Source organism: Amphiprion ocellaris, chromosome 19, assembly GCF_022539595.1.
Source record: "Amphiprion ocellaris isolate individual 3 ecotype Okinawa chromosome 19, ASM2253959v1, whole genome shotgun sequence".
NCBI lineage: Eukaryota > Metazoa > Chordata > Actinopteri > Pomacentridae > Amphiprion > Amphiprion ocellaris.
The window spans coordinates 8,980,992-8,997,987 of NC_072784.1; the positions used below are offsets into that span (position 1 = coordinate 8,980,992).

The 16,996-nt window shown below is 39.6% G+C and overlaps 1 protein-coding gene across 2 annotated transcripts in view; it reads right to left on the bottom strand.

The window, feature by feature from the left end:
• Positions 1-3,078, bottom strand: part of si:dkeyp-72e1.9 (syntaxin-binding protein 4) — a 75,491-nt gene extending 72,413 nt beyond the window's left edge. The window contains exon 1 of one of the 2 annotated variants that reach the window (XM_023293897.3): positions 2,787-3,078. In XM_023293897.3, coding sequence (XP_023149665.3) covers positions 2,787-2,851 — 65 coding nt within the window. In that variant the 5' untranslated portion in view covers positions 2,852-3,078. Of the gene's footprint in view, positions 1-1,511; positions 1,670-2,786 lie in introns of those variants that run through there. The other variant, XM_055005498.1, reaches the window with a different exon arrangement.
• Positions 3,079-16,996: the final 13,918 nt, after the last annotated feature.

A 16,996-nucleotide genomic window follows, 5' to 3' on the forward strand; every position in this document is an offset into this window, starting at 1 on the left:
TATTTTTAGGATTTTTTTGGTAGATTTTTACCAATTTTTTGAAAATATTTACAAGAATTTTCTTTCCAAATTTGGGGGATTTTTTAAAAATAAAACTTTTAAGGGAAACTTTAAAGGAATTACTGGAGTTTTCTTCCTGATGGTTTTGCAAATTTTCAGAAAATTGGGGAATTTGTTGCTGACTTTTTGGATTTTTTTCAGACAAGGAAACAATATTTCTTGGTGCCCGTAAATGAAGACAACAGGAGGGTTAAAACGTCTATTTTGGGTAACATTTCGAGGGTCATATCACCATGATTGAAAAGTGATTGGTCTAAACATGTTATATAACACAAAATGCCTCATTTTTACCTACATTTTGATTCCTGGCTTATCGTTTAGTCATAATTCGTGATGTGTCAAAATCTTTCTAATATAAACATGGACCCACCTGAATGTTTTTCAACATTCTGCAAGTCAGAAAATGCTCATAGTATGAAAGTAACATTTTCACTGGATTTATTGAATATGATAATGTTATTGTGCAAAAAAAAAAAATCAACTCTTTCTGAAGGGGGTTAGACGGGAGGCACTGATTGATTTTTCATGGGATGATGCATATTCATGCCATATGACGTCCAGTTGTAGTTTAGACCACAGCAAGAATGCTTGTAAGTCATTATTTCTTCTTGAAAAGTGAACGTTTCGCTGCAGTGCAGCATGATCTGGTGTTACTCACAGGAATGTGATGATATTCAATGACATCAACAAATTAGCAGCTCAGCACTGATTTGGAACAACTCAGTGTGCACAATAATTTTTTTTTTACACGTGTGCAAACGTCGTGTGATGAGTCATGACTTGTTTCTCTTCGTAACAGATAGCAGATGACAACATGACACCACAAATACGAGACTGCGCATCCAGCAGAACTGTCACCATCAGCAAACTGTACAATGGATTTGTTCTCATGCTGCCAGATAGCAAAAGCCATACAAAGTAATCCAAAATATGCTCGAAATAAGAGATAATATGGTTTCATTTAATATTTTTTTTGTTTTTTTGTTGTTTTATTTGCTTTATTTTGAGCCATTATGGCCCAATGCCGTCAGTAACCACTATTACAGCATAGCTTTCAATCTACATGGTAATTATTATGTCTTTTGAATCCAATATATCATAAAGCAATGAGACACAAGCCAAGACAGCCAGGAACAACTTCCATTCCGCCAAGTCACTTCCTTACCCAGTGTTTTAATCAAGATCTCAATATGAATGATTGATACAGAGTTTAAGGGACAAACTTAATAAATGTCACTCTTTCTGACACACAAATCATCCATGTACACCTAAAGCATGTCAGCATTGCCACAATATCCCAAACACTCTCCATACAAATCATCCCAATGTCAGGTTTCACATTACTTTGACCCAAACAAATGCCAGCTAGCCCAGACAAACTGAACTCTCTCCTGGAAGCCCTTCAAAGATGCACTTTCTCTAAAGATTATATCGCCTCGTGTCACACCTACCTGGTCTTAATGGTGGGGTTCATCCTGAGAGGAAACAGGCCAAGGTCTACGTCGTTGCAGTCGGGATTAAACTCTAGGGCTCCTGAGACGTAAATCAGAAAGTAGTCCCAGAGCTCGGGTAACTTCTTGGAGGAGAGAATCATGAGGGAAACCTTAGGTGGGGTTGTGTTTGTAGGAGAGAGGCGGCTGGTAAAAGATGGGTGTCATGAAGAGAGGGGGGCACCCAGCAGTGTTGTATCAACTCCCTGCAGCTTGCCTTTAAGTCATCCTGGCTGACCCAGCCTCAACAGTCCACTCAGCACCTACATTTAGCTGACAGACTCCTCCTCTCAGGACACAAAACAAGAACAAAACGAGCCGACCCTCTCCAAACAGCCCCATTTGTCCATTAATCCCATTGCATGATATCTGTTTTTAATTTAGGCTACTACTGCTTTTTTTATATGACACAGTATAACTTTGTCTAATGGACGTTACTTTTTGCATTGCTTTTGTCAGTTTTTGTCCTTTGTTAGCTCATATTTCCACCTTGACTATATTATAAATATTAAATTACTTCAGTCTGACCTGAACTCTACAGACATACTGGTATGACACATGCAAGACTCCTATGGTTTCCTTCCTGGAGAAGTAATCAGCTGTTGCACCACATGGGCTGTCAATGTGGTATGATTAAAATAAATAAATAAATTATTCAGTGTCTAAATATTGCCTAATTTTACCCACATGATTTAAAATGTTACTGAATATAATCTTAAGCATTCCTCTTGTTTTTAAATACATTACCTGACTGTACATATGATGTTGGAGGATTGTTACTTAGTTAGTATATAGATTTTTGCTACGACTGTTTTCTCCTTTGATTTTGTGACTTCATCTGCAGTGAAAACTAATGCAAAAAAATTCGACTTTGGCAATAAAGGAGATCAAAATCAACAGTGAAACTCCCCTCAGCTGTACCTGCAGGACACCAATACAAAACTTCATAGGAAAATAGTTCGAGTTTAAAAACATCAGGCAATTGTTTGGCACTTTACAAAGAGTCCAAGATGGCACTGACGTTTCCGACCAAATCAACTTTGCACTAATTCTATGTTTTTACAGCTTTGGTTGTGACAGGATGGTGAGATTCAGGCGGGGAAGCTACTGATCAGGCCACTTCACGTTTAATGAAGCTATAACTCGCCTGATCCGTGCCGGAATCTGTATCGCATTTCTCTGCACCTGAGCCATCCGCCGGGACTAAACTCCAACTTGTTCACTTGTTTCACGTACCAGTAAATGAGCGACAGTCCGTCAAATCGCTCGAGCTCTCTCCCCCGCTGTTTCAGCAGAGACATTATCCGAGTGAGGTCCGGGTTGTGGAGCCGCTCCCGCTGTTGTCTCAGGGTCCGGAGCGGAGGCAGAGCGCCTGGTCCCGGAGCCGCATCCCTCCGCCCGCTGCCCTCAGGAGCTGCGCTGACCGCGTGGATGTGTCAGCAATCATCCCCCTTCAAATCAATGAGACGGACATTGCTGTGTGATTCTAATCTGACCGACAGGAGGGCTTTTTTTCCCCCCCCTCTCTCCTTCCTGCTGACTGACAGTAACCTATCTGTTGAACTGGGTTTCAGTGCGTCTGTGCGCACAGCAGGAGGATCCAGGTCTGAGTAATGGGTCCACACCGGAGATCTGCTCCTGGATCAGCTGAACTGCATTCAGAGTCCAATGAGGTCAAACAGTCGGATCGGCATCCACAGGAATAAAAGAATTAACCCACCTGTTGTCCTCATTTATGGGTACCAAAAAATATATTGTTTCCTTGTCTGAAAAAATCCCAAAATTCAGAAAAAAATTCCCCAAATTTCCGAAAATTTGCAAAAACTTCAGGAAGAAAATTCCAATAATTCCTTAAGAGTTTCCCTTCAAAGTTTTATTTAAAAAAAAAAAATGGCAAGAAAATTCTTGTAAATACTTTCAAAAAATGCGTAAAATCTTCCAAAAAATAAGTAAAAATATCTAAACTGATAACATATATATCAGTAAAACTTCTAATATTTTCTTTAAGAACATTCACATAAAAAATCAACCAAAATCCAGAGAAATTCGCTGGATTTTGGTTGATTTTTTGTGAATGTTCTTAAGAAACATTTTTAACATTTCTTTTTTCACTTCTGGGGACGTCCTGTGTCACCAGTGATTTCTGTGGGTCTGTGGGTTGCAGGGTGGGACCGACCTAGTTTAGGCTTCCCATGGCACATCCCACAGATGCTCAATAAGGTTTGGATCTGAGGAGTGTGGAACCCAGGTGCAGCTCTGTCTTGTTCCCTGGGCCACTCTTGAGCAGTTTTTGCTGTGTGTTGGGTTGCATTGTCCTGCTGAGGGTGACAACTGGCATCAAGGACTGCCTCCCTGCTTAGGGGTTGCTTGACCTGCACTATTTAGGTGGGTAGCACATGTCAGACATCCACATGAACATCAGGACTCAAGGTTTCCCAGCAGAACGTTGCATTATAACAAGATGATCGATGTTATTTACTTCCCCTTTCAGTGGTCATAATGTTGTGGCTGATTGGTGTATACCAATAAATGCAATGCAAACTAAAACAACACACTTTCAAGCTGAATTATTACATCATTTCACACACATGACTTAAGTCACACATGCATGATGTAGCTTAGATATAAAGGTTCAGTAACCTATAGTAGTTAAAACAATATTTCTGTCTGTTGCATTCAAGAGCACTCCAGGTTTATTGTGCTGCCATCTAAAATCATCAGGTCCACAAGGGTGCAATCCTGTCAACAGGCATTCAGACTGAATCAACTGAAATTTGGACATAGAATATTTGCTCAAGAGACTGTACAAGAAATGTTTCTCCTGTTTTTGTTCTTTTTTATTATGTGCAATTCTTGGAAATCATTAGTGATACCGAATGAACTGTATTGGTAAAGTTCAATTCTAGGAAATAAATATGAAATAATACAATGTATGTATTTTCACATCCCAGTTAGATGTTGGAGAATTGATGGCTTCCGAATGATGTCCCAAAACCCATCAAGTGAAGAGCCACAAAGCTGAACACGTGTGAATTTTTTTATAGGGGGTCATCGTGTCATAGCTGAATTTCAGGAATAATATTTGGTCAATATCCAACCTCTTTCTGGTGTCCTCTAAGTGGTGCTGAGATATGGGATTTTGAGTTTCTTCAGACTTGAAGGGCAACAAATACAAAAAAATTGCATATATCGTCATTTATATTCTGTGTGTACTTGAACTTTGTTCTCTTACTGATAGCAGCAGAGTCTCTCAATCTTGTCAGCGATGCTCTTAATAGTTTGATCTGTATATACCAACAGCCCTTTCCATCTACAATAGTCATTTACCACATTAACAAAATCTAGACTGTATTTCTGATTAATTTAATGCTATCGTCACTGAAAAAAAATGCTTTTCTTTCAAGCATAAGGACGTTTCTAAGTGAAGCCAAACTTCTGAACGGTAGTGTATATATATTGCAGTTTGGCATTGTTGACTAGCATTTCATAACTAAACTAAATAATGAAGTGTTGGCTAACATCACCCAATGACTGATGTCCATTGGAATTGACTATCGACTTTACAGTTATGAAATTTATTCAAAATAACTTCAAACATCATAACTTTGGACTGTTACAATTGCATGTCTCATAGTCCATTTTTCCATTCCGTTTCCATCATCTTAACATCCACTTAAATTTGCACTGGAACTTTGTGTGCTGACATCCCTTAATACAGCTGGACGAGGTCGAGTTAGTAGTCTTTCTCCCATATGCCTTCATTAAGGTGTCTGTGCTCCAATCCTTCTATTACCTTAATCCCGTGTTGGAGCGCTGAGGTTAACAAGCCTCAGGCTAAGCACCACTGCTCTGACTCACTGACTTGTAATAGGTGCAGATAGGATTGGGGACAGGCAGCTATGATCTTACATCTGCTGTTATAGTAGCCTGAGTAATTAATCCAGTCAAATCCAAGTCCAAATCTGACCTCCTCAATCACTGATCATTACTATAAATCCTATAACTATAGCAGACCTTGCCAACACACCGCCTTACCCATTATAGGTGATCACTGACTTCTATTTGATAGTCAGCTTGCTGCAAATCTCACTTAATGCTGCTGCTGTTTTTACAATGTATGCATGAACTCTATTCACTGCTATTCATTCGATATTTTTGAAACTTGTCATATTAAAACATGCTGAGTAACTTCTCAAAAGAGGTCTGCATTTGTGTCTGGTTATAGATAGTAATTGGTAAGATAACAATTTTCTATCTATTCAGAGGTGGTATGCTTTAAATATAAAGTAAGTATGAGTAAACGTCGAGTATCATTTGAGTATCTCATAGCTGGGCTGAGTGTCCGTCCTGGTTTTCGGTTATCAAAATATGGTCACCCTGTGAAATATATTCAGCGTAACTTCAAATATCATCCCTTCGAATTACTAGAATTGTGCTGAGTGAAAATTGATTAGGCTACAATCAACGTAAATTAATATTTCTGAGTATTAAAAAAAGGTGCTTCCTCTTCCTGTAAAGCCTCAGAGCCATACTTTTCTTATCTGATGATAAAGTTACCAGCCATAACTTCATTGTAACTGGTTAATCAGGTATCAGGTACAAAGCATTATTCAAATGATGAACCACAAGTTTTTAGTGGTGTAGACCCAGAAACATGTCATGTCCATTCCAGTGGATGCAGGGTCTGAAGGGGTTAAGTGTTTTGTTTGGAGTCTCGGTGTAATCAGCACAGACTGTCAGCTGGTAATGGAGCGCCATCCTCTGGACATTATCGTAACTTAATAACTCCACAACAGGATCCGTCAGTTCCTCTCCACACGTGAATCGTCCTGCATCGTGTTTCTGGAAGCGTCATGGGACGTTTGGAGCTGCCAGCATCTTATATACTTAAAGCAGACCTGACTAGGACTTTCTCCAAATAAAGCGAGAGAGGCGGAGGTTCGACGCCTCGTGAAACTTTCGTAAAACCTCTAAACTTGTTTAACTAAAATGAGGACAGATTCAACAACTGCACAGCTTATTTATTGCCTCAAATGTTCTCAGAAATACTTTTCGCTGAACCTTTTTCGTGATGAAAGAGGAAGTTCGCGACCGAGCAGCCACGTTGGTTCCACAGGAGTGACTGTGACGTTATTACCTGGTGGCCCACGAGTGACACGCCCACGGAGCAGCGGAAGCAGAGCTGCCGCGTGAGGAAAAACGTACTAGTGGATCAGAACCACCTGTAATCAGCAGTCACAGCACATAAAATTAATACATGCTGTCAGCAGCACTGAAACAGAGCAAAGTGACAGGAACAGTATAAAAATGACAATGATCACTTCTATGAAGAATAATTTAAAGCTTCAATTTATTTACTGACGTTTCTCAAACCTAGGATTTGAACGAGTTCATTTGTGATTTTTGGGAGGAAAATATGTAACAAATCATCTAAATTCCAAGGTCCACTTTCTGATTATCAGAAAGACTGAGCTACAGACAATATATACAGGATAAATATATATACACTGCCTGGCCAAAAAGTAAAAAGTTCCCACCTGGATTTAACTAAGCAAATAGTAAAGAGCCTTCCATTGGATAATTACTGTAGTGATGAATATGTTTCAGCTGCAACAACTTATTTAACTCTAGCTGATGCAGTGAGGAGCTTCTCATTTCTTAAACAACCATGTTGGAAGACATATCCTGTGATCATGGAAAGAATGTTAATCTGTCTCAGATTAATGTAAGGTAAGATAGATAAGATAGTCCTTTATTTCTCCCCACGCCAGCGTAAATTCACATTGTTACAGCAGCCTATGTAGCAATAAACATAGTAGTAGTAATAAAATAAAATAAATAGTAGTAATAATATTTACAATATGTACAGGGATGAGAAATGTGAATGAAATAGTACAGTATTGACACACTGTAAACAATACAATATAAAGTGGCTTGAAAAAATAAGTTATTGGCCTGAATCAAGCAAAGAACACAACTAAGGAGATTTTTGAAACTACTAAAATCAGGTTAAGAACCGTCCAACGCATCATTAAAACCTGGACAGTGATGAACCATCATCTTTGAGGAACAAATGTGGTCTGATGAGTCCAGATTTACCCTGTTCCAAAGTGATGGGGGCATCAGGGTAAGAAGAGAGGCGGATGAAGTGATGCACTCATCATGGCCTGTGGGGGTTTGGGTTATGATCTGGGGTTAGTCATGTTCAGCAACGTTATGTTCCCAAAGAATGAGGTCAGCTGACTACCTGAAGATACTGAATGACCAGGTCTTTCCATCAATGGAGTTTTTCTTCCCTGATGTTCATGGACATGTTCCAAGATGATGATGTCAGGATTCATGGGGCTCACATTGAGAATGAGTGGATCAGGGAGCATGAGACATCATTTTCATGCATGGATTGTCCTCCACAGAGTCCAGACCTCAGCCCCATTGAGAATCTTTGGGATGTGCTGGAGAAGACGTTGCATATGTGTGAGTGTGTGTCAGTGAAAACGTTGGCCTGATGGTGGTGCTACAGGTAATGCTGGAAGTCAGCAACATCAGAAGGAATCATTCTTTGGTCAACAGTAATGTCCATAGACTGCATTTAATGGTAATCTAAGCAGTCATTTGGGTCTTATTGGGTAACAAGTTAATGCCAGCCTGATAGTGCAGTCTAATAGCCACTGTAACTTGATGATGTAATTAGACTGCGCCTGGAGTTTTGGTGTGTAGCAGCAGTAGTGTGGAAATAAATGACTGATTTAGATGGAAAAGTAAATAATTATTCATTCTATTTGAACAGATGGTGCTGATACCTTATACTGAAACATGCACTGAGTTTTTGTCTTTTTAAATATGTTTATCCATCCATTTTTATTAATAAAAAGTCTAGATCTAGCCAAACAGGTTTACACGAGCAGGTATAAATACACACACCACACACACACACACACACACACACACACACACACACACACACACACACACACACACACACACACTGCTGCTGTGACATACCAGTACAAGGTGTGACTGTCAGGTTTCAGGTGGAATGAAAGAAGAGGGATGGGTTGTCAAGTAATGCTATTCTTCTCATGTCTGTTTTGTCTCGATAGCCGAGATGTGTGATTAAACTGGGATTCACTAGCTCTTCATCATGACATCCTAAACATAGCTTTTGCACAGCTACTCTGCGCGCCACAGACTGAGCTGACTCTTTATATCTGTTTGTATGGTATTGATTTGGCCACAGACTGTGACCGACCAGAGGTGGCTCAGTGCAGCTTAGCAGTCTGGACAGACAGAGCAGCAATTTCCTATCAGCGGGGCTTTGCTGGGGTTTTGGAGGCATTAGCTCCTGCTCAATCCATGGCTTCCTTACACACACACACACACACACACACACGCACACTTCATATGACACACAACTATCATATATTCCCATATCCTCCAACATCATAGTAAACTTCTAGAGCAGCTGGTCATTGTAGTGTTCTTCTCACATTTCTCAAACAGAAGGAAACTGTGCATTTGTTGTTTGGATTAATTCACATTTGAAGGTCTTGTGAGTATTCCCAGCACCAGGAGAGTGACTGTATTCAAATGCAAGCAAATAGCCTTATTCTCCAGTAACCTGATTTCTTCACTGCTATTTAATGAGAGACCTGGCTTCAATATTCTGAGAAGGGAATTAGAAAAACTTACTTAAAAAAGGTTGATTTTTTGAAAAATAAATGCCAATCTGAAACTAACACAAACTGAAGAACTCTAAGTAAGTCAGCTTCCATTACTGGACACTTGGGTGTTTCTTGAATTTAGTCACTGTACGCTACAGGCCAAAAGCATGGAAGCAACATCAAATTTATAAAAAAAAAATATCAGAGTTTCATTGGTATACTTTGCAATAAAATAAACATGATTATTATATAAAGAGTCACTCATCAGAATATGTTTCTACTGTAATTATCAGGTATTTGTATTTGTGCTCTTGTTTCTTTACTCAGCTGTTTGTTTCTAAACATTTCTGTGGTAGTTATAGAGATATGGACACAGCTGAGATTTATTGGGATTTTTGTGTGCAAATTCTCAAAAGACAAAGAGCTAAAGTGAACAATGTAAACTGTGATTTGTTTTTTTACTTTTACACTGAAGTTGTGACTCTTGTAAATCTTCTCAGCCCTAAAACTGATAAGTTTAATGTATACCTAAAGGTAAACTGAGGAAAATGGTGCATATCATTGGAAGCAAAGTCTGATCATGCAGTAAATGCATCCCAAAAATCCACAGAATTCATACAGTTTTCAAAAATTATTTTATTATTTTTATTCTAAGAAATACATAGTCAACAGAAACTTGAAGTTGCTTCCAGCACTCAGCAAAAATGTCATCGTTAACTGTGTTTCTGCATCATTGAGTGATAAATGTGTCCTCACCTGAGCACTGATAATTAGGCTAATCAGGCAGAAGTCTGTAGCAGTGCTTATAAAGATAATATTTGAGGACAGGGTGGATGTGTCTGACTCTTTGATCAGTAATGCTAAGCTGCAAAGGGCAGGGCCAAGTTTTGCTGTGTGTCAGTGTGAGTGCTGGGGCAGGAATGCCTGCATACATGTGTGGTAAATAGAAAATGCTTACAGACACGTTCGCTTTAAACCTGAAGAGTGGGACACTCCTGTCATTGACAGGCTGAAGCTGCACACACCCTTCATTCTGCTACAATAGTGGTGAAACCTCTGCTGCAAGCAGCTCAGTGAAAATGACACTGTAGAGGCTCAGTTTGCCCAAATTTTCAGATTTTTTGGATCTCATGTAGTCTTCATGCTGTATAGAAATGTAGTGGATCATAACAACCATGTGTCATACCAATAACATTTATTTATTAGCAAAAATTAGTAGAAAAACATTCCTGATAGTGGCTTTAACTGGGACTATAACTGTTAGTCAGTAGATAGTTGTGGAGTGCTGGATGACAAATAAAATGACCAAAAGCAGAAAATACTAACCTTAAGATCTTCAAGATGTCCTGACACCATTTGTAAGTGAATTCAACTCAGCAGTATATCTGAGCTGCTGAATTTAAAATTTTGCACAACAAAATTTCCTCGAAGGAATTTTCTCCAAAGACATCTTGAACTGTCTCACAGTGGAGCGAGAGTTCTGTGTTTAAAGGGAATCAAAGTAGTGAGTGTGGTTTGCCATTATCATATAAATCTCTGTTTATTGTTAATCTGTTCTCATTCTGCCTCTAAGTTTGCTGCCTTTAAAATCCTAAATTGCACTTAACGCTTCCCTGTGTCCTGGCCAGGGTACGTTTGTTTCTCTCTGCACTGCCCCATTGGGTTTATGAAAATAAAATCCTAAATGTTAATAACGCTTGAGTTGCTGCAACAAGGGATTGTAGGAAAGCAAACACAGGACACTGTCTGGGAAACTTTTGCAGATACATTATGAACCTTTTGTAACTTTTGCAGAAATATTAATTTATAATGGTTTCTAATTGGTGAGGGGAAACAAATCTGGCTAATATTAAATTCATTTACTGTTAGTAGTGTACAAACATAATTTGTCTTAGACTGAGTTTTTAAAAAGCATGAAAACATAGGTGTGTTTCCTGTGTCTTGTTTTTAGCCCTCATAATGTCCTCCCAGTTGCCATACACCTTTTGTCCTCTGGGGTCAAAATTACCCCACCTGGTTGACTGTTTTTTAAAGCATACAGTATAAATTGTCAGTCAATTCTGCGTTACACCTTTAGTCTTACTTCAGTCCAACCCATTACCACTAATTTTTCCCATGATTTTGGAGTGTAGGGCCAATTAGACCTTGTTATATGAAAGTATATGATGGCAACAGATTTTACTTGGGGTCAGAATGATACCAAGGACAACACGAGGGTTAAAAGTGTCAGCTGCTGCTGATTAGCAAATGACCAAAACTCATCAATATATTTTTATTCTGCTGCTTTCTCAGTACAGTCTGTATTACAGAAAAAACACGGGGGTGTGCCCTTTGAACACAGACTATGGAAATTATCAATGGATTCAAAATCTCTGTTCACCTCAAGTATCCAATGGCCACTGTACACCTGGTTTAGGTTTAATATGTCTGTTTGGCTCATGTCTCAGTCCACACTGTTGAAACATTGGCTTCTTTTCACAATAAAAGGCTGTGAATTAAGTAGTATGGCCCAGTACCCTTTTGTACTATATAAACACAGTCTGTTTGCCACACCTGAGCTGTGGTGTGAATCTAGGTCTGCAGTTGGAATGGAATTGATGTTAGTTGGATCAGACTCTAACTAACTTTGCCAACAGGTTCATTGCTATGAAACCACACAGGACAGGTTTGTGTTTGAAGTTCAGAGGGATGATTGTCACACACTGCGTCGGTTCTGCAGCCTGTAATTGAGGTGTCTGTATCTATGTAGACGAGAACACAGTGACACAACAAGGTGTCTTTGGGGTCACAGGGCCTTATGCAAGGGCCAGAATGTATTTTATAAAGCAAACCTACTGGTTTGACAGAGTAAAGTTTGAACGTATAATCGTTTACTTTGGTAGCCATTAAGCAAGGCTGAATTACCAACAAAGAAAAGTGGCCCCAAAAGTTAGCGGCTCATTGATCTCCACTGATTGTGTTTAATCAAATTAAGTCCAAGACACTATTGAATATTGTTTAGTGTGGGAAGACTGGTTGAAGGACTTTATGGTAAGTTGAGGGTATTAGGGCACGTATTCAAGTGGTGGTAGGTGGGGCCCACATCAAATTTCTCAATAGAGCTAATCACTTCAGCCCTGCTCAATCACCACTGGTTCCATCATCATCAAAATCACCCTTACTAACACGAAAAGCAACTTTTTGCCACTTATTCAACGACACAGAACTGTAATTGACAGATACTCATTGCAGCATTCAACAATCAATACAATGAAACCTAGATGTCATCTCGACAATCAATAAAAGCATTTAGTTGCTGCTGTTTAAGTTAAAAAAAATATTAATTATGACAGAAAAATATAACTGCTGCACACCTGCAGATTTTTAACTTCACAAATAAACATAGGCCTCCTCTGAAACATAATACTGCAAAACAGCATCACCACAAACACTCCACCAAGAAACGGCACCACCCTATGCAACAATGCACACAAAGCTCCTTTAGTGTCATATTTGTCATTCCAGGCAGGGAACCAACCTTCTCCAGCTGACAGCCAGACACACCTTAAAATGTCACACCTTGCTGGAAAATGTGGACTGTGGACTGAGCAGCGGCATTTTCTCTTCTTCTTTTGCGTAGTATCACTGCAACATAAACTCTTGTCCATATCTTTATCTTGTCACTCACCTGACTGAGTTGCTACGCCCACTTCCTCTTTAAAGCACTCATTCAAAGTCATTTTACTTTCCGTGTTAGCTCAGTGGTCAGCACTGTCACCTTACAGATAGAAGATCACCGGTTCGCATCCCGACCTGGGGCTGAGGTCTTTCTGTGTGGAGTTTGAATGTTGTCCCTGTGCAAGTGTGGGTTTTCACCAGGTTCTCTGACCTCCTCCCACAGTTCAAAAACATACTTAAGTTAACTGATGATTCTAAATTGTCTGTGAGTGTGATTGTTTGACTCTATACAGTGGTGGAAAAAAGTTTTCTGACACCCCCTACATTTGTGAAATATTGCATAAAGAATCACTCTTAGCTGCACTCTTCAAGTGCAGCCATAATGCTAAAGACATCCTTAAAATAAGCCATTAAAAACTTAAAATTGATTGGTTCCATAAAAATAAAAAATTTGAGTGTTGGGTAGTTTGGGTAGAATTTAGCTCTTGTAAACAAAAAAATATATATATCATTTGTATGTGTTTGTGTCTGTCTAGTGCAGCTACTAGCTGGGCTAGCTGTCTTCTGAGATGGTTTCTTACTAAATTTACAGCTGTGAGAAAGGGTCTCTGGATTCTCTGTGTGCTGCTCTGGAATGTTCTGCTCCTCAGGTGTGTAGATAATGGATGGATGGATGTTGGTTCACAGACAGGTATGTTTGTAAGATGCCAAACTGTCGAAGCTGAAACCATGCAAGCAAAATTAAAGTCTGCTTTTACTTCTGCTTCTTTTAAATTCTTGAAAATAAACATGCCGCTGTCACAACACCATGCAACACTTTATGTCACTGATCTACGTCCATTATGTAGTTTCAGATCAGAATGTACAGGGTGTCCATTAAGTCTCTTTACAGTTTTAAGAATTTATTACAAAGGCAGTTGATAAGATATCTTAACCAGATTTGTTTTATTGTTATGAGTTTTTATTAGAGTTTGTAATCACATTGAAATAGTGTGTTTCAGGTATCTTGTTGGTAAAAGAGTTACTGTTAAATGAAACCCTTAAAAATGGCTACTAATCAGACCGCTGGATTGGAAGGGATGGCTAATTCCTTGGCTACCACGTTCACCAGTTATCACTCCCTTGGACTTCAATCTATGGGGTTATGTTCAAGATATCGTGTATTGAACAAAGATACGGGACATTACTGACCTGAAGCAAAAGATTTCTGATGCTATTGCCATCATTGATGAGTCTATACTACAGCGAACATGGCAGGAAATCGAGTACCGTCTTGATGTGCTTCGTGCAACTAATGGTGCCCATATAGAGGTGTATTAAATGAGGTAGAAAAAGTTTGACAACCACTGATTACAATAAAAACAAATCTGGTTGAGATATCTTATCAACTGCCTTTGTAATAAATTCTTAAAACTGTAAAGAGACTTTATGGACACCTTGTATATGTGTGTTTCATTGAAAAAAGACAACCATGATAACCCACTGTGCTTCTCCTTCTCATTTTCTCATTTGAAGAACTAGAAAGGCAATGATGGCAGGCAAAGTTAGGATTAGTGGCTCTGCTTGTTCTGTTGCTACCCGATGAGCATCATATTGTGAAATGTATCCTATAATAGTGTCTTTTTTGTCTCCTCCCTCCTCATAGAGGTAATAGGTCAGTGTTCTCCTTAGTCCAGGAAGTGCATCATCCACCCCTGAATCATGCTCACAATCAGAATGTTGCTGAACCAGTTCAGCAGCTGAGCCAGACATACCTGTCAAGGTACAGTACCTGGATCATTGTCATCAGCTACGCCCTGCTGGAATTCCTGACCTTTCAATACAGAGACAGGCCACTTTGGCTTCACTGACATTCCCAGAGGAATCGAAAATTGAAAAAAATTGGATTTCATTTTTTGGTTCTTGAAGACATTTCGCATCGGATTCAAGAGTTTTGTTCATTTCTAAATGCAGATAAACATCTTTTATCTGAAGTTCAGGAGCAGCACCACACCTCAGTTACTCCCCTTTCTGCTATGTGCCTATACATTCTTCTCTGCCCGTCAGACTTGGTTGTGTTCGCTCACTGCGCTCTTGTTGTTGGCCTTTAAATGAATGCAAATGAATGCAAAACCATAATAATGCTTTGCTCCAGTAGAAATAAAACATGAAAAAAATCTCTTCCTAATTTATCTTTAAAACCTGGAATGATAATGCTTTATAAATCAAATCAAATCAAATCAAATCAAGCTTTATTGTCATTTTTCTGTACATACAACAGTAGAGAGCATTTTTCCAGTATCCAATTTAAAGCACTTAAGTTAAGAAGTACAGTTACAGCATATATTATGTCATTTAATGTTAGTAGAGTCCAAATGTTAAATATTTCTATGCTAAATTATTGCGATGTGAGTTTATCTGTGGTGTGTTATGAATGAATGAATTATTAGAACACTACTTCATTGTAATTCTGTCCCCCAACAGATATAGTTTCAGGTTGCATTCTGACCTGTAGGTATGTTGATAGGAGGTGTTTGGCTTGCTGTTAATGTTTAAGCACAGATCGATCTGTCATATGCAATGATTCGTGGCCTTGTGTTAGTGGCGGTACAATTAGCCAGGGGTCTGCAAAAAGGTGCAGTCTCTGAATGATATCACTGTTAGTGTTTGACGATACAACCTGAGATAAGTACAGCCTGGTCAGATACAAATCTTAGCACAGAGGATTTCTTTTGGAATATTTTCAGTCTCCAAATGTCCACTCCCTCATTACAAAATTACTACCATATCTATGAATGAGATAATGCATTTTAAGCTGCACATGTAATTCACTCAGCAGATGTTATGATCGTTCAGTTGATTTAGAAGGAAACCCTTTGGACCAACACCAGAGTGGATTGTCTTCCCTGCCTGCCTTTCCAGTCATGTCATTCTTTACTTGCACATGTTCATACTCAAACTCAGGTAAGTCACGATGTTATATGGCTGTGCTAAAAGTAGATGTTCACACAAACTGTGCCAGGAAAACATCCATCCATCCATCCATTATCTATACACCACTTAATCCTCATTAGGGGCATCGGGGGGCTGGAGTCTATCCCAGCTGACTTAGGGTGAAGACAGGAGACACCTGGACAGGTCGCCAGTCTGTCACAGGGCTACACATAGACACCAACAAGCACACGGACAATTTGGAAGCACCATTTAACCTCAGTCTGTATTTGGACTGTGGGAGGAAGCTGGAGAACCTGGTGAAAACTGCACGGGGAGAACATGCAAACTCCATGCAGAAAGATCCCAGGTCCAGGCCAGGATGTGAACCGGGAATCTTCTAGTTGTGATGTGTCAGTGCTAACCACCGAGTCACTGTGCAGCCCCTGTGCCAGGAAAATCCTAACCAAAATTAAGGACTTCCGCTGATAAAATGCAAAACTGTTAATCCTATACACAATTCTGTGGTTAAACTGAATAAGATCAGCCCCTTTGTTTGCCTGAAATGTGGCAAAAGTGAGTCAGAGGATGGGACTTTAATTCACCTCCTCCAATCACGATCCAAAGTCTCAAATTCTGGGAGGAGGTATTTCAGTGAAACAGTGTAACATTTGTGAAGAACTGTGATTATTTATATTATACTGGGCTGAACAAGGCTGCACAGTGGCTGGTTAGGACTGTTGCCTCCCAGCTAGAAGATCCCTGGTTTGCCTGCTGGCCTGCATGGGTTTTCTCCAGGTACTCCAGCTTCCTCCCACAGTCCAAAAACACGCTGAGGTTAATTGATGATTCTAAATTGTCCATAGGTATGAATTAGTGTAATTGTTCATCTCTCTATCTGTGGACCTGTCCAGGGTGTCCCCTGCCTGCACCCTAAGTCAGCTGGCAGAGGCTCCAGCTGCGACCAGAATGAGGACTAAGTGGTGTATAGATAATAGATGGATGGGAGGATGTTTTTGGACTGTGGGAGGAAGCCCGAGAACCGGTTGGAAATGACAAAGGCAGTCACAAGATGGTGTCATGACCCCTTCAGCCTGCTCAGTGTCATTTCCACCAAAGTCCTGCTTTCACTGGGGATAGAGACAGAGCCAGCAAGGATTCTGGCGGCCCTAAACAAACTTTATTCTGTGGCTGCAACACATTCCCACCAAAAGTTAC